The sequence below is a fragment of the Quercus lobata genome, chromosome 9 (assembly GCF_001633185.2).
Source record: "Quercus lobata isolate SW786 chromosome 9, ValleyOak3.0 Primary Assembly, whole genome shotgun sequence".
In the NCBI taxonomy this organism is placed as follows: domain Eukaryota; kingdom Viridiplantae; phylum Streptophyta; class Magnoliopsida; order Fagales; family Fagaceae; genus Quercus; species Quercus lobata.
The window spans coordinates 33,755,998-33,774,938 of NC_044912.1; the positions used below are offsets into that span (position 1 = coordinate 33,755,998).

The 18,941-nt window shown below is 31.6% G+C and overlaps 1 protein-coding gene across 1 annotated transcript; it reads right to left on the bottom strand.

Annotated features, from left to right (window-relative positions):
• Positions 1–1,203: 1,203 nt before the first annotated feature.
• Positions 1,204–15,695, bottom strand: LOC115961629 (beta-galactosidase 16-like). Its single transcript, XM_031080573.1, has 19 exons — positions 15,552–15,695; positions 12,656–12,751; positions 12,458–12,570; positions 12,185–12,251; positions 11,820–11,912; positions 11,597–11,740; positions 11,298–11,392; positions 10,547–10,652; positions 10,231–10,315; positions 10,029–10,147; positions 9,765–9,929; positions 9,370–9,551; positions 9,086–9,177; positions 8,076–8,185; positions 3,998–4,102; positions 3,698–3,805; positions 3,450–3,595; positions 2,316–2,670; positions 1,204–1,419 (listed from the first exon to the last, which is right to left on the bottom strand). Exons 1-19 carry the CDS (start codon positions 15,693–15,695, stop codon positions 1,309–1,311), a joined length of 2,436 nt encoding a protein of 811 aa, XP_030936433.1. The 3' UTR covers positions 1,204–1,308.
• Between the last annotated feature and the right edge of the window lie 3,246 nt (positions 15,696–18,941).

The window sequence follows — 18,941 nt, forward strand, 5'->3', positions numbered from 1 at the left end:
AAATCCAAACACATCCAAACTTTAAGAAGTAAAATCTATACACCCTCAAAATTTAGGAGATAAAATCCAAATTTTGAAACGTTGTGATATAAAATCCAAACACCCCAAACTTCAGGGGATAAAATCCAAGTTTTGAAACTTCAAAATGTAAAATCTAAACACTACTAAACTTTAGGGGTGTAATTTGCAATTTACCCCCCCCCCCCCCCCCCCACACACACACACACACACACACACACACACACACACACACACACACACATATTTGAATAATATATAAGGTCGACCAAAAGTTAGATGACTTTGGTTTTATATATTGTAAGGGACGATGGAAGAGACCAAGCCCAATAAGAATAGATATGGGTTGAAGTTCAAGCCCAATGCAATTTATTTGTAGAGGTAGGTCAACATTTGGTGTCTTAGTAGTCTTAATTGGTGGATTTAAAGGAAAAGCAATATATGAGACAATAGTTAAGAGGAGATTAGTAGAAAGAACAAGGTATATGATTCAAGCTTTCTCCTCAGGCCTGTCCGTGGAGCAAATGTTCTTATGATAACAAGGCTCTTGGGTTACACAATTTCGTAATCCTTTCTCTCCCTTTTCTCTTAGTTTTTCCGGTCCCCTTCTAGGAGGATCTTTCCTACCATATATAGCTGCTGGGATCGCATTCTTGCCTTCCACTTGGAGGGTTGTTGATCCTTTTATAGATACTTGTCCCATCGCTACTTTGCTAGTGGTGGTAGAGTAGGATGCAGGGTATGAGGACACTGTTCAAGGGTCATTTTACTATTAATATGGTTGGCTAAGTTGGTACAGTACATTAAATGTGAAGGTGATGTGTGCTTTATTTGGAAGCTTCCTCCTTGCGTTGCTTGCTCGTCTCTTCTTCCTTCCTTGATCTTCAATCACATGCCCTTGGTAGTTTGTCTACAGTCTCCCGATGAGTGTACATTCCTCGGGTTCCTCAGGCGGGTTGACTTCCTCGGTTTCTCTATTTGGATTACTCTTATTGTGCTGGGCTTGTGATAATGAGTAGTTGGGCTAAATTGTTTCCTCGGTCCGAACCAATTTGGGTAATATCCCTTTTTGGGCCCTACCCCCCCCCCCCATATATTATTATATATTAAAAATAATGAAAAGATATAGAAAAAATAATGAAAAAAAAAAAAAAAAAACTATATATATGTTAAAGTCTGCAAGCTTTGTTATTACAAATTTATATGCACGAATCTGAAAAATGGCATTTCCTGTGGAAAATTGGATTGTTCATGGATCCCTAAAAACAAATGGTACAAAATGGTTCATTTTCATTCACATATCGCATCAACCAAGAGTGCCTTTGGGATGCCTGGACATGGGTCACCACCAAAATATTTACTTGATAAGGGGATGGAACATGTCCTCCTTCCAATACAGGCCTACAAATCACATTAGAAAGGAATTTTCAAGTCAGTAGGAGCCAGGATGAAACAAAAAGAAGTGCGACATACTTTGTATATAGGATTGTAAATGAGTTCAAGGTGCACAGACATGGCAGTTGGCTCCATTAACTTGATTATAAAAACATTCAAAACTTGAGTTGAAAAGCTCAATTTTTATGTTCAAACTATAATTTGGCAATTTCCTGATTTTGAGGTTGCTCGCGAGATTTGTTGAGTATTTAACTCATTACAACCTTAAATTAAAAACTTGAATTTTTTTAATTGGTTAGCTACACACTCACTCATCAAAGCCTATATATTCACATTTATTAAAGCATGTTAGGCATCTAACTTTACGAAGGGGTAAAGTATAGCGCCAAGCTGGTTTGAAGTAATCTTCCTCCCATCCATTATATGGCGATTGAAGAGGCAACTAATCTATAGTTATACGATCACATAATTTTCTCTATGAATTGTATAACTTGTTTAAATAATACATATAGATAGTCTTGTAAATTTCCATATATTTGGTTGGAGAAGATAGCTCCAAATCAGTTTGAAGCTAAACTTTCTATTCTTACAAATTTCCTAAATTAATTTGTTTACTACACTTCAATTTTAATTTTTACAAAACATGAAGCAACATAAAATTGACAAATTTTTCTTCCAACTTGCAAATTATAAATCATAGAAGCTACAATTTTAATGTTTATAAATAAATCAAGCTCAGCTGTTAGTTACATTTAGTTCGTTAGGAAATTGGCTTTTAACTTTTAAAAGATAGCACAATGATAGACAGACAGTATCTCTATAAATTCTTGGCAACCAAATTGAACATTACTGCATGAATCTATAACTATATGAAAATAAAAGTCGAAAAAGAAGAAGCTAACCTTTTCTACGACGGTTCTGGAATTAGAAGAATGACATCTTCCAAACCCATAGTTTTCACAATCACCACCAAAAGGGGTCCCAAAACTTGCAAATAAGATCTTGGAAATCTTCCTTCTTTGAGGACAACGAAGCTGTACTTTAGGTCTTCTGCCATGTTTCTTTTTATGCTTGGATCTAGTTTGGTTTTGACCCACCCATGAAATCACTGGGGGTGGATATGAACTAGTCACTCTCCCACATACTCTTGTTATTGAAACTGTGTCCACAGAAATACCAAGAGGATTCCCATTTTCTTCTTCCAATAGAACTAATAGGTTTCCTTTAGGGTTGAGGAAGGATCGAGGTACATTGTACCTACAAGATCAACCATATCATTTATAAGTGTTTCAAACACTTACACGGGGAGATTAGTTTTTTGTTTTCCTTTTTGTCAAATTTCATATTTGGCACTCAGCATATGACCTTTATTTCAAAATCGTTCTTATTTTTTAAAGCGCAAAACTTAAGTGCAGTACGTACCCTAAGTGCAATATATTAGGGTTTTCAATTGAATTCAAATACATGATTGTATTAACCAATGAAATACAAATAATGTTTTCTTTTTCTATTACAATTAATTTCAATATAACTATATATTTGAATTTAATTGAAAAACCTAATGTAATATACCTAAGATACTGTGCATAAATTTGACCCTATTTAAAAATATTTTAAAAAATCCTTACCATCATCTAATTGATGAAAAATGTTTACATATAGAGTAAATGAAATTCATGAAACTGGGGTCACTTTGATGATCCAGCCTCTAATGTGACAAGAATTCTATTTACCATCCCAATATTTTTCATCCAGAAGATGACAGTATAAGGACATTTTTAAATGATTTTGAAAGTATGAGAAATATTTTACTGTATAAGAATGGGTTTGAAATAAGATTAGTAAAGGTGGAAGACCATATTTTTTTATATTTTAGCATAGAACTAATGGCTTCCTTTTTACTATTAAATACAAACGAAAAATTGCATTTTATTGCTCAGTGACAATGTTGTATGTGTATTGTTACTGAATTAATCGCTTGTATTATTATTTGAAGTATTCAAACAAAAGTACCAAACATAAGTTCTTAGGCATACCATGTTTGTGAAGGACTCCCTTCTGGGGTAAGAAATGAGACCCAATATCGCCCAATACTTTGTCCATTAACCCAAGCTTCCCCTTTTCCCATAGAACCAAGGTTTAATGCAACAGGGTCATTTCCTTTGGGTGCATCAAATTGAGTCTATAAAGACAATCCATGACGATAAGGTTAGTGCAGATTAAGTATACAGAAATAGTTCAGGCAAGAATAATTAGCATGACACAGCATTAGTAGAATTTATACCTTGTACCATGTGAGTCTTTGATGATTAGAGTTTCCAAACCTTCTCCATTGAATATTACTTGACCCTTGTTCTGTGTAAATATTTAATTTCTCTCCTAACAGCCCAACCTTCATGAAATTATTGCATGGAATTATTTCGAGATCATAATCTCATTAGTTATAAACTTTGTAGATGAAAAATGGGTTATGACAATCTTTGAGTGAGCACTTGATATGAAAGAATAATATGAAAATATAATTTGTGGATAATTATTAAAGCATTACAGATTGAAAATACAAATATAGATATAAGAAATGAACCTGGTATCCCCATGTATAGTTTGTGAAATCTTCGACATCATTTTTGTTTAGTATCCTTACTCTACGTAACCCAGTAACTCTTCTCTCAAGAAATGATCCTGAGCCCTTCATGCCACAAATAAAAAGTAAATATAATTTTTGAACTCAAAAGCATATATATAAGATAAATGTTACAGAATGTATACTGATGGGGATGAAACAATAAAGGCATGACTGGATGCAATTTTTTGAAAAAATGGAATCTAACGAAAACTTAATTCTCCTCATTCTCCTTTTTCTTGATAAACATATTGTTAATGAGCTGCTTCTTTGAGTGTTCTTGAGAGATTCATGAAAATCCAATTTTGGGAGAAGCTAAACTCTCATTGAGAAGTAACGACTACATTTCGTTTTTTTTTTTTTTTTTTTTTTTTTTTTCTCGTTTGTAAATAATAATTCAGTTTTCCAAAATAATGGAGGGGATCTTACTTTGTTTTTTTTTTTTGATACATTGTGCCTAAAGATGGAAGATTCAAACCATGAACGTTTTCATTAGAAACATTTGAGAATACCATTTGACCTGTAAGTGGCTGGCACATTGCTTTTAACTACTATATAAAACCATAAATTGAACAAAGAAGAGTACTATTTTTATCTATGGTGCCATGTGAAAAATACAAAGAAGAGTACTAATGAAATTAAAATTCTATCAAACGAAATTATAAAATTAGCTTTATTTTGGTTTATGGCTTTATAGGTTTCATCGTTTAAAATTGGAATGCAAATATATTTAATAACATATATTTTTATTAGGAGATGAGTTCAAGTTACACTTGGTGTAACTCTTTAGAATTACACCTTTTTTAAACTGGTTAAAAAAAACTCTCATTATTACAAATATTCTTATTAGGATCTTATTAATTACCCTCATTTATTATATTCTAAATCTATCTCTAAACCCAAAAACGTTTAACGTTTGAATCTCTCTCTCTTTGGGTTTAGAGAGAGAGAGAGAGAGAGAGTAATTAATGAGATTCTAATAAATGAAACGTTAGACGTCAAACGTTTTTGGGTTTAGAAATAGGTTTAGAATGTAATAAATGAGGGTAATTAATGAGATTCTAATAAAAATATTTGTAATAATGAGTCAAGGCTCGCTGTCAGTGTGCACTGCAGCAGATAGATAAGATAGATAAAAGGTGTAACTGTCTTCTAAAGAGTTACACCAAGTGTAACTTAAACCCATCTCTTTTATTAGCATAGCTATGACCCATTTTAAAACTTTTCATTCCTCTCATTTGACAATTTGTTTAATATAGGAATATACATTATCATCAGATATAGAAACTTCCAAACCATCAATCAATGCTTTATTGATGTGAAACGTTTCTCATGGCTGAATCATACCGTAAAAAATTGTTCAAATACTTCAATATTAATTATGACAGCCATGCTTTTCTACAGTTAATGTAATACATGTACATGGAATTAATGAGAAGACTCCACCTGAACCTTATATGTAAGTGGTCAGGTGATGAATTTTAAGGGTGACAAAATAGTGTGTATACTCCGACAACCAGTTCTTACACTCACTTCCTTCTCAACTATTTTGTTAAAAAAAATATACATTTAATCTTAATTTCCATACAAACACTATTATTTTTATACACTTTATTCTGACTTCAAGAAAATATCGTTTAAGATCTTCTTTTACTACAAGTGGTGTAAACTTGTTAGGATATAATTAGGTGTTTGTTAGCACATATAGTTAGGTGGTTGGCCTTGTACCCTGGAGGTGAAATGCAGAATTGTTAGTCTACTACATTAGAAAAAACCGTAAACAGCGTTTATCGTCTCAAGATAACAACTTGATCTGCACTCAACTCTGCCACCTCAAACTTATGGAATTGACTGTATTTTATTTTTCTTGTTATGAGATATCTCTTAACAAGAAAAATAAAAAACCGTCAATTCCATGAGTTTGAGGTGACGGAATTGAGGCATGGTTTGCGTGGACCAAGTCGCTCTCTTAAGAAGATACACGCCATTTACAGAGTTCTCCAGTGTAGTAAACTAATGAATTTTGCGTGCCGTTCTCAAGATACAACAAGCTTAGCCACCTGGTTGTATATTCTAACAAGTCTACACCACTTGTTAAATAAAAAGCTCTTAAACAGTTTTTTTTTTTTTTTTGTTAAGTGCATAAAAATAATAGTGTTCGTATAAAATTAAGATTATATGGATATATGTTTAACGAAATAGTTGAGAAGAAAGGGAGTGTAAGAATTGGTTGTCGGAATACATACTAGTGAGTCACCCCTAAAATTCATCACCTAGCCACTTACATAGCAGAGTCTTCTCATTTAATTCCACGTTTTAAATTTCAAACATGTATTACATTAACTGTAGAAAAGCATGGCTACCAATAAAGCATAAGATTCAGGCATGAGAAACGTTTCACAACAATGCCTCAATAAAGCATTGATTGATAGTGTGAAAGTTTCTATAATATATGCAATGATAATAGTCAACCAATGCTATGCATACTCCTATACTAAACGAATTGCCAAATAAAGCAAACGAGAGGAATGGGAATTGGGAAGTTTTAAAATCGGTCATAACTCATTACTGATACTAATAAAAAGATATTATCACATATATTTTCATTCCAATTTTAAAAGGTGAAACTGATAAAACCAAAAATGAAATATATTTTCATTCTTTTTTCTAATTATTTTATAATAAAAGTTTAAATAAATTTAAATAATTTCATTAAATTTAATTACCAAATTAAATTTTCAAGGAATTTAAATGGTGTTTCAATATTTATGCTAGATGGTCATCCAAAAAAAAATTATGCTAGATTATTTTAATAATTATTATTATAATTCTTGTTTTTCATAAAAACTCAATCTTAAACAATATGCTTTTATCATATAACTTAAAGATATTTTTTTAAAACTTTATACTATAAGTTTTATTTTTCAATTTCAATTATGTTATTCAAATACATTATCTATTCTATATATGGTTTGTTTGTTAGTCGGTGTATTGTACATTTGTACTACCGAATTGCTAGTTACAAATCCCTCAAGTTTTGGGTTTGTGCGATTTTGATCCCTCAATTTTTAAGTGCTATATTTTAGTCCTTCGAATTTTGAAGGTGTAACAATTAGGCACATCCACTACACTTTAACTATTAGGCACATCAGTTAAATTGGATGAGAACTTGACAACAAGACTAAATTGTTACACTTTTTGAAATTCAAATGACTAAAATAGAACCCATAAAATTAAGGGACCAAAATTCCAAAATTTCACATGCCCAAAATTTATTAGACAAAAAATGTAATTTACCCTACAAATAATTTAAATTAGTCTTGACTGCACTTTTGCAGTTTTGCCATGTCAAGTCAAGCTCAAGTTGATGATGTGTCAAACACAAGGACATGCCAACTTTGGCTTCCTAAGATCAAAGATTTAAGTAAAAGCATTTGCATTAGTTTGTGCAAAAATTCCTATCTTTTTTAGCATAACCTACTTCTCTATTTTTCAAAAATGAGATTATCTACTTTATTAAAAAATTAATTTTATTAATTTTTTTAATTGTTTCTCTCTTCGCACATTACAACCACCATCTTCCTTCATTCTTTAGAAACACAAAATAATAATAATAATAATAATAATAATAATAATAATAATAAAAAAAGCATATACACAACTACAGTAGCCATGTAAATTCCTTCATTCTCAAGAAACTCAAAAAATGAATAAAAAATGCATATACAATGCTACAATAGCCATGTAAATTTACACAATTATAATAGCTAAAATGCATAACTTTACTTGGACTTATGAATTTTTAAGGCCATTTTGCATGGACCGATGCAAATACTCTAATGAGCCAAAGCATGGTGCTCTTCAATATATATCTATTCTGAAGGCCACTTTATGGGAATTGGAAAGCAGTGTAGGTGACACAAATCATTATGGCATGAACGTGCTTCCTTTTTTTATTTTTTGATAAATAACTTGCTTCCTTTGCATTAATGCATCAAAAAATCTTAGGAAAAATGAGAGAATTAAGGTTGAAACATACCGGTAATCCAGCCATGACACTAAGTAAAGAGACATGGTTTGTCCCATTAATCAAAGAAACATTTTTCTCCAGGGCAAAAAATAAACTGGAATGACTTCCGTGTGCAGATCCTAAAGAACAACAGAGTGAAGTCAGCATAGTTGAAGAGTAAACCAAATACAGAAAGAGGAGAGATTGGAATGAAAATTAGAGTCTCATTATTATTGCTGGAAAAATGGCCACGTTCACAACTGCACTAATAATGAGTTTTGGTATCAAAGTTTGACATTCAGACAGGTCCAAGCTTCTGAATGTCAAACAAGTCCAAGCTTCTTGATAATAATAATGGAAAATTGAGTTATAAAACAAGTCCAAGCTTCTTACAAGTCAATTATAGGATTGTTATGTAGGGATATATTTTGAACCTGATAAACCAATCAAGAAAAAAAAAATGGTATGATGCAATAATTTTTTTTCTCATTCTCTGTTAATTTCAGAATTAAGCATTGACATGGTCTTGTTAATACCAGTTCACCAATCTACCATTGTATACCTAACTTGTATTTGTATTCAGACAAACAGATTGAATGTTTGGCATGTGTACAAAACATAGCAGGGACATGGTCCTTATTATTTAAGCTTTTGAAACTATTCTGCATACTATGCAACCTTGAACGTGGTTAAAGTCAATTACAAAAGAATTTTTCTGCGTGTATTTGTGTTCATACAAGTTAAAATGCACAAGGGAGGAAAAAGAACCATGTAGCAAGAACTGAAGTGATGAGAAGCATGTATTACTTTCTATGTGTGTTTGAAATATTGACCCGCAGAGAATTTTTCCTAAATGTTTCTCTTCCAAATCTCAAAATGAATATAAAATTTACTTATTTGTGTGCCAAGACTCAAATGCCTTTCAGCCAAATATTTTGGCAGATGCATGTATAGTTAATGTCATCATCGGTAGTAAACATCACATATTTAGGATATGATTTTCCCATTAGAAAAGACTTGAAGGAAATTTAAAAGCTCACCTATAAATTTTCCATTCACAAATGCATGCAAAACATGTGCAAGGGAATTCACTTTAAGTACAAATCCAGTGTCAAGGGATTCATGCTGAAACCTACATATTCACAGAGCAAAAAATTTAGTAGATGAACTTATCACGTAAAAAAAAAAAAAAAAAACAAAAAAAGAACAAAAGACAAAAAAAAAAAAAAAAAAAAAAAAAAAACAAAAAACCAAAACAAAACAAAAAGAAACAGTGGATGCAAATGTAGTTGAAGTAGAACCAACTACTTCAGCTATTAGTTACCTGAAAGTGTACCAAAGATAATCAGATTTATCTTTTGTTGCACTCATCTGCTCTAGTAACGTGTTTGCTCTCCATGAAGTCTTGTCAAAGTTGGGGATGGATTCCTTATATTCTTCCCATTTATCAGGTGAGTCAAGATTTTGGTCTGCTTTCATTGATCTTGTCGTATATTCTGTCCCTACCTGTCCAAGTAGCAAGTACACAAGTAATGAAGAATATCTATAGTCTATATTGACCATACCATTTGCAGAATGCAAATGCAGAGGGGTAAAGAAAATGCTTCACTAAAAAAAGATTCAATAAATTGAAATGCTATAATCTCACATAGAAATGGTATTATAAAACTGTATATTTTGATCTACATAGACAACAAGTAATCTTGATTTTAAATGAACCTTTGCAGTGTTGAAGGCTACAATCTTGCAGTCCGGTAGGATGCTAACTGACTCTGGAGGCAATTCATATGTTGAATTCTCATAGTGCACAGTAGCATTTCTTTCATTGTCATTGTTTACAAGAAAGGCAGCACATTCTTCTGAATTTCCTTTAAAGACATAGGCCTGCAGCAAACATACATTACAGATTCCCATTTATGTTACTCAAAAGAAATTCATAAAATAAGAATGAAATACTTAGGAATTCATTGATAATGTTCTCACTTCTTGTAGTTGACCCAAATGGAAAGTACTATGTACTCCAGTAAGTAGAGGCTTTAAGCACAGCTTTATAGCAGCATGTAATTCCTTAAGATGACCCCATTTTGGTTGCCTAATCAAACCTGAAATTGTCAACTAAACATGTTAAAATTTCACTTTGAAAATATGCAATTATGTGACATAATAAAAGTATGTATAAATATACCATACTCATCGAGAGGGGCTTGATCATAATAACTTGTCAATACATATTTAGAGGCTGTTCTTCCAAAATTGGTTCCTCCATGATACTAGAATAGAACCATAATGTTAGAAGAGACATTATGATATTGGATTAAAATACATTTCAGTCTATGATGACCGTACTAAATAACATAAACGTTACAAGTTTAAATACAATGAGCTATTGATGGCAAATAACTTGAGCTTTTATGCTTTTAAATTGTATATAATTCCACACTCACATATTAAGAGCTCTTATTATATGATGTAGATAAGATAATCAAGAGAGATTTTCATACCATATAGTAATTGACATAACTTCCTTTCTTTGCAACGAACAATGCAGCCTGATACGTTATGTCTTCTGCTGATCTCATGTCTGGCTCTCCACCGTACACTTGATAACTTCAAAACAAACCAAAGGCATTAGATACGTTGCTCTTTATTAATAATTTATTTTGCAAAATGACATAATAAAACATATAATTGTGTGCCAAAATATATAGATGTATATGTTCAGAAAATTTTCTAAATAGTAAATGATCTTGGTGCTATATTTTCGTATTGAACTTTATATAGCTACTAGGCTACCATATGTCAAGAGGCCATTTAGAGCAAATGTCAGAAATGCCAATGACTATATTTTGCATAGTACAACTCTAAATATGATTGCAGACTCTATGGTTTCTGTTTCTTTTTATTTTTCCCTTTCTTTGTTGATTCCTATGTTTCTTTATGCATGCAATTATGTATGTTGGTGTGTGTGTGCTGAGAGGCTTGAATGGACTCGCAATGTTTGAACATCACCCTATGACAATATAGAAATCAACTTTACTAGCAAACTGCCACATAGAAAAATAAAAGTACTGTCCACATAAAAAGAATTAATTTGAAAATTTTGCTCATGAATAACTAAGGAAGAAGGTTACTGTGGATGGCAAAAGAGATGAGGAGCATTGTTTTTGGGCAAGCCATTAATTCAGCTGCAACATGTGGAGGGTTTACTTAATATTTTAGAAAGAACATATTAAGCATTGGATATAAACATACAAACTTGTCCAATTCTCTGTCCATATTGCTGGCTTATTTGGCGAGTTGGGCCCTACAAATGTTTGTCCACATCTTCTCCCATTGCACGCATTGATCTGCAAGTTGCATGATCTTATAATAAAACTGAAGCTAAAAGCTCTTCATATTATAATAATTTGGATAAAAGAACAAAGAAAATGTTGCCAAATGAGTTCTATAAAAATTTAACATAAACCAGATTTTAGGATTTCCTTCTTAGTTGTCTCAAAATACAGTCAAACACAAGGTCATGTCCTTAATTCTAGGAGAATGTGACTCACCACAGGATCAGGAGCATCACTTTGCTTACACATCACCCAAGGCACACCAGTTTGAAGCCCCACAGCCATAGCTGCAGCCCACTTAACATAAGGTGGACCTTTCTCACCAAAACCTGCTTCTACTAATTGATACTCGTTTTCAATCTACACCACAAACAACTTTTTAGTCATAAAATTTTTAAAGATAGCAGGTATGGTATGCAACTTTGGTTTTTAAGTAAACCTGTGATAGAATAATTGGCCCTCCTTGTGAAGCAAATAACTTTTCTGATTTCATCATCCTTACTATCTTGGTTGTAAACCTCCACATGTGATACTGCCATTAACAAAATGAGAATGGTGTTACTAATAGCACTAGCAGTGCTTAATTAGCTTTTGTCTAATAACATCAAGCATGTAACATGTTCACGTTATTTTGCCATTAATGGAATGAACGCTTATTGTTTAGTCTAAATCATGTAGACCCAAGATATGTTTTTCCTTGAAGTTTTTTATGCTGTCAGTAGACTAAGGTCTATGGGGCTTGTATTTCAAATTGTTAATCACGAAAAAGTAGGCAATGTATGGTACAATTAGAGCAATTCATACCTTGAATGGTTTATTGTCAGATCGAAAAACAATATCAGGTACATCACGCAGCCAAATTGGTAGACCCCTGCATCACCAAAGTAAAACAATATGCCCTAAGCGCAACAACAATAAGTATAGAGATACAAACAATTTTATAACAGTTAATGTGATCTGTTGTAATTGGTACATAATAAAAAATAAAAAAAATCATTGATGAATATATGTGAAAGTAATTAATAGTTATTTTCCTAACATATTTTTGGCAAAAGCATTAATGAGAGATTTTTTTACCCATAAGCCCATTCACCCTGAATGAAAGGTCCAATCCTAAGGGACACATATAAGCCTTGTGCTTGGACTTCCTTAATGAACCTTACTATGTCACGTCTTCCACTGAAATCAAACTGAAAAAAAAAAAACATATCAGCATTACCATGAGAGAGATTAGAGATATGTATGTGGAAGAGAGAGAGAATGAGAGAGAGAGACCTGATCAAACTGGGGCTCGTGAAGGTTCCAAAACACAAGGGTCTGGATGACGTCTAGTCCTCCTGCTTTGGCCTTAGCTATTAAAGATGGCCACGTCTACAAAAGTAAAGTAAATAACATGACCAATCATTTCACCATGCTCATATCAAGATGAATATATTAAAATTAAGAAATATGAAAATAATTTTATTTATGGGGCACACATTAACAAATCTATTTTTAAAAAAGTTTTATTGAAAATTGAAAAAATTGTCAAAAAATTTTCAATTTCCGATAAACTTTTTCTAAAATTGGTTTACTATTGTGTGTCCTTAGGGCACACATTAGTAAAATCCTTTATTTATTTATTTTAGAATGTTGATTAAACAAGCAACTTGATGGTTTTCAATCACTCATTTAAGCTCTAAAGTGCTTTCTCTTTTAATTTTATTTTTTAAAATACATTAGCAAAAGGTTTTTTTAAAATGAAAAGTGATACTAGCCTCAAAAGCCTTATAGTTTAATTAATAGTTAATACCATTTTTTGGATATACATCACTGTAAATTTCTTTAAAAACTTTCTCCCATCTTTCCGTGTGTGTATGTTAAAATTACTTAGTATTCTAAATAAAAATTAGTCAATACCATATAAATTTTGAAATAGAAACATGTTCAAATTCCCTTACCCAATAAAAAATATTTATATAATTAAAAGAGAGAATAAAAAGAAAAGAGTTAGTTGAGGCCCAACTTTCATATGTGCATTTGTGATAATCATCAAATCACAGTGTTTATCCAAAGAAATAAGGCCACCCATTTGAGGAGAAATTATAGAGTCCTCTGGTGGACCACGTCACTTGTCCACCATTCCACTAAAAAACTTCCACTGTTTAAAATTGTTGAGTCAGTAATTAATTTCTATTTAAAAAAAATATATCTAACTAACAATTTTAAACAGGTGTAAGTTTTTTAGTGAAATGGTGGATCACATCACTTGTCTACCATGTGGATCTTATAATTTTTCTAGCACCTAAAATCTTATTTCAAAATACAATCACTGTTAACATGGAGAAGTTATAATATCCTCATGGTAGACCACGTCATTTGTTCACTATTCCACTAAAAGACTCACAATTGTTTAAAATTGCTGAGTTAGAAAAATATTATAAATAAAAACTAATCATTAATTCAACAATTTTAAACAAATAAGAGTCTTTTAGTGGAATAGTGGACAAGTAACATAGTCTACTATGAGCACAGTATAATTTCTCGTTAACATGGCTAAATTTCTTTATACACTCACTATTAACTTGGCTAAATTTTAAAAGAAACTAGCCTCATCACACAAGCTTCATGCCTGCGATGAGGCTTTTTTTTTAGTGATCCTATTTTGTAGAAAAAAAAAACTGTGTTTTTTTATTTTATATACATATAATTTTTATTTTGAAAATCTAATTTATAAGTGAATAAAACAATTTGAAAATTAATAGGAGAGTAGTCCTATTTTTTAGGCAATATTTTAGTGGGAGTTAGAGTTGCATTTTTACTGAATTATCTTTTAGTTTTGTCTCTACTTAAACATAGGGATGTTGGGGCATTTTTGAACTAAAAAATGAGAAATCCAAACTGGGGAAACCCCTTAAATAATAGTATAGATTACGTTTTGAAAACACAATTTTGAACATTTAAAATCAAATTTTAAAAAAGAAACAAGATTTTCGAATATTTTAAAAAATGAACCAATTTAAATAATTATTATTAAAAAAAATAATATTTTGCAAATTTTGCCAATGAAAATGAAAAAATTTTACCCCTTAATTCTAGCTTGTATGGTTGTATTCATGGTTATTAGTATCCCATTCTAAGATTTTATATTCCTAAAACATCATGGATCCCACTAGGATCTTTACTGAAGTGAGATCTATGTGGGATCCCAATTCAAATCTTATATCCTGTTCTATGAAGGAAAATTCAAAAAAATTTGTTGTTAATTTTGGGCTCTCCAAATGGAGAGCAAAGGCCCCAAACTAAAATTAAAAAAAAAAGAAAAAGAAAAAGAAATGTAATATACAGATCAGCCTAGTGGCCTCAACTCAAATTGATAAAAAAAAAAAAAAATACAAAAAATAATAATAATAAATAACCCTAAGTCTCATGTCACCTTCACAACTTAACCTATGGTGGTTTTTTTTTTTTTTTTTTAAATGTAATTCTGGTGTTGATTAGTTACTTAGTTCCATGACACAAACACTCACTGAAGATTGACTAAATAAAAGTCATAGATTGGTTATACTTCAAATTTTTTAACTTAGCAACAAGCTAAATACCTTTTTTTTTTTATTCAATTGTTTCTCTATAATAATAATAAAAAAAAGAATATTTAAATAAAGTGATAAAATAATAAACTATGAGATATATGGTGTAATGTTAAGCAGTATGCTAAAATAAATAAAGTTGCTTTTTGGTGTGCTAAATGATAATTTTTTTAGCAAACCAGATGTGACTGCTAAAGAAATTAAAGCAAAAGTTAACCCATTAGGCATATTTTCTTTACATGTGGAGTAAGAGGAAAATTGGCAATGTTTACTGAAACAAAACAAACAGGAGTAGAAGAAATGTTTCTCAAAGGAACAATTTCTACGTAAGTATATTTTCTCACACACACACACCCAAAAAAAAAAAAAAAAAAGAATACTTCAATAGGGTTTCTCAAGTCCGTCATCTATGCCATTATTGCTATCATATCTGTTGAGAATATATAGCCAAAAAAAAGGGAGAGTAAATTGAAAACATGAGAAACATTTTTCAAGTTTTCAGAGTTAAAAATATCTCTTCCATGTGTTAATAATATCTAGATTTCAAATATTTGTTGTGCTTTAATTTGATGAGAATAATAATGAAAGAAACAATAAAATACCTGAGGAGTGCTACGAGGATAGTGGATTTCTCCAGAGAAAAGGATCTTGTGTTCGCCATTGATGATCAAAGATCTTCCATCATAGGTTACGTTGCCTCCATGTGCCATTGATAGCAAAGCAAATAAACAGCACAACCACGCCATGTCCATCCCTTCCCACCAAACTCTTTTCTTTCTTCACCAACAACAATACTATCTATGCAATGCAGCTCTTAATAATAACAATCTTGTTATGCTCTCATTCATAGACTCAACATAGTATCTCCTACACCAATGACTCTCTCTCTCTCTCCCATATCCAAATTTGTATGTAGAGACTCCGTGAGCAAACATGGAAAGAAACTTAAACTTACTTAACAAAGACAAAATTTACGTGTCTAATAACTCTCCATATTTGTTTCTCTATATATGCCATAAGGTGTAAATATATATATATGGGAAGTAGAGATTTCACCGCATATATATGGAGTCAGGCACAGATTTCAGCAATGAATCCCTCTTTCTCAACGAGTATCCTCCAATTTTTTTATGGTAATAAATTCAATAAATATCTCTCTTTATTATTATTTTTTTTAAAGATAATTTCAACCTATAATATCAGTTTTTTTTTTTTAAATTATTTTTTATCATCAGACTAAGTCACCATTGGTTTTGGGTCTTTATTAGAAATCTCAGTAAGTGTAGACGGTGTAATAGTTGGACCACAAGACTCTCAACGCAATCTTATCATCTTGTAATACTTATCTAACAATATTACGGAGATTCTAGCCTTTTGCCCCTACTGGGCAAAATATTTGGCATTATGCCCCTGTTTGCAAACTATATAGGGGCGTGCCTCTGTTTTGATACTCGGCCACTCAATAATTGAGTTACTTAAATAACTCCATTATTATGAAGCCGAATTCTGAGCAGATTCTTGCCACACTAGTAATCCAACGTGGCTTTTGGGCAATAAAATATTCCCGCGTAAGGGTACGTTTGGTATGTTGTAATAGCTCTTGTAATGAAATAGTTATTCAAGTGTAATAGCAAGTCGGTCATTTGGTTGCATCTTTATTACATGGATTAGTTATTACATTGGAATGACTATTATTTAAATTGAAGAATAGCTATTCCTCTTTAAAATGGATGTAATAGCTATTCCTTAGTGTATATAATAGGTTTTAAAATTAATATATTTCCAAAAATATAAAGTTTCCTTATACATCATATTTTACAAGCTTTCCATATGTAACAACCAAACTTATGAATAGTAATAGTTATTTCATTACAATGTTTTCTATTCCCAGTAATAAAGATTACTATTCCTAATGTAATCTACATTCAGTGTATCAAACGTACTCTAAGTGTTTGGAACTCGGCAATGTAGAAACCGAGTTATATGCAGAGTAAATTGCAATTTTGAATGTAACGTCTCCAAAACAGTTTGTCTCCTTCCCTTAGTCTGATCAGTAGCCACCCTCAATCCGTTTAGAGTAGACAAAGCCAAGTTCGCATCTTGAAGTTCTCTTATTTCTACCTGTAGGCCAAAGCGCAATGTAAACCCACACCCAAAACTCTCACCATAACCCTCACCATAGCCGAAGGTCAACCCAATCCATCTTCAGAGTTAAAGGATTAGAAACGTATTAAGGTAATTTGTAAATGCTGAATTCAATTTTTTTTCCCTTTGCATTTAATCTGAGTTAAGTGTGGCTTGTGCATGTACTCTGATTTGAGTGTGGCTTCTTTAGTTTTTCTCTGTTAGATTTTTCTCTATTCATTATTATTGTTGCTATTTGAGCTTTGTTGGGTTTGGTTTTGAACTGGGTTTTGATGCATAACTAGGGCACAAATTCATGTAAAATACAATTGGCATGTATTAGGGAAAATTGCTTTTTAATTCATATAGTTTATTTCAACAGAAAGTTAAAAAAAAAAACAAAAAAAAAATCTAATCTTTACCTTGGAACTATATTGTATTTGGGCTTTAATATGGATTGTGGGTCTAATTTGTTCTCTTAAAGTAGGAGCTTTAAAATATAATTTTTCCACATACTTATAATAAACTAACTAGAGACTCAATAAAGCTATAGACACATCTTATGGCAGGAGTGAACTGTGTCTCAATTAGATTTCTTGATTTCTCTAACAAAAGGTATAGCTAGCCTGAATTTTATAATTTAAAAAATAATATTCATCTTGAAAGGTAGCTAGAGACTTCACTTTCATGACCCGACTTTGTGGATGCTATTGATAATGGGATTACATTTTAGATAGTATGTACTCCACACTCCATCCAAGTTTCTTATTATGAATCTGGAAAGACTGAATTTTAATGCAAAAAAGTTTAGTTTGGTTTGATGATCTTGTATACTATGTAAAATATTGAGTTGCTGTAGGCTTTTGGATTTTTGTGGTTGCCTCTTCAAAATTAAGGGTAAGACTATCTACCAACCACCTGTCATAGACCTTACAGAAGTAGGAAGTTTTATGCACTAGATACAACCTTTTTAGTATTTCTAAGTACAGCAGTGAGTTTCTCATCTTAATCAATCAAGCCATTGGTACTAAGAAAAAATGGCTTGCAAAGAGAAAGCTATAGAACCTTTCAGTAGCACGAACATCACAAAAAGTAATCTTCTTTGACTAGTGGGGCAATCCAATAGTTGAGAATGATCTTGTGGATACATCAATTTGACAAGTGAGTGGTTAGATGAAGCTTTAGTAAATATTCTAAACTAAAAATAAAAGGAAAGGATGATTATTAGAACAAGGTACTGGGAACAACACTGAATTGTTTCTGCAAAATCTCTTTAAATTGCTTCAAAAAAGTAATGACCCGTTGCTTTGTGTGAAAGTTCTTGCACGTTTTCATGCATGCAAGCTAGAATTTTATTTTAAACATAGTGAAAACTTCTAATATGGCTATATATTCTTGATGTATTTCTTATGTTTGTAATTTAAATATGACCTTGAATGTGCATCAATGGCAAAGATTAGAAGGCTTTGTGTGATGAAGGGTTGACAGTGTAAGTTTCCTAATGGGCTATTGCAAACTAGTCTCTTAAGAGCCTTAGTATAAAGTTTTTGCCACATAATATCAAAGAAATTCAGACTTCTTTAGTCTTGAACCCTTAAACTCATCCTTTGAAGTTTCAACCTTTCTTTTTCTATTCTCCATTATTTTGTTGTTGCATCTTTCCTCTTAATGCCTATTGTTGCATTTATCAGATAGATAGTTAATACTTTTTTGCTACATCAATTATATATAAGTTTCTTTTCATTGCATCAATGAGAATGCTTCAATCATCACAAGTTTAAAAAGAGGAAGAAAACGTCTTAAATGATAGTTGTATGGAGAGTACATATACAGTGCAGTTTCTATGCCATATATTCTATACTCATCTT

Bases quoted from the DNA above. Each gene is read 5' to 3' on its own strand.
- LOC115961629 (XM_031080573.1), bottom strand. From the start codon at position 15,695: ATGGCGTGGTTGTGCTGTTTATTTGCTTTGCTATCAATGGCACATGGA. The intron at 12,571-12,655 runs GTCTCTCTCTCT...TTTTTTTTTCAG, and splicing joins ACGAGCCCCAGTTTGATCAG to TTTGATTTCAGTGGAAGACG. The intron at 4,103-8,075 runs GTATGTTTCAAC...TGTGGCATGAAG, and splicing joins GTGTCATGGCTGGATTACCG to GGCTCAGGATCATTTCTTGA.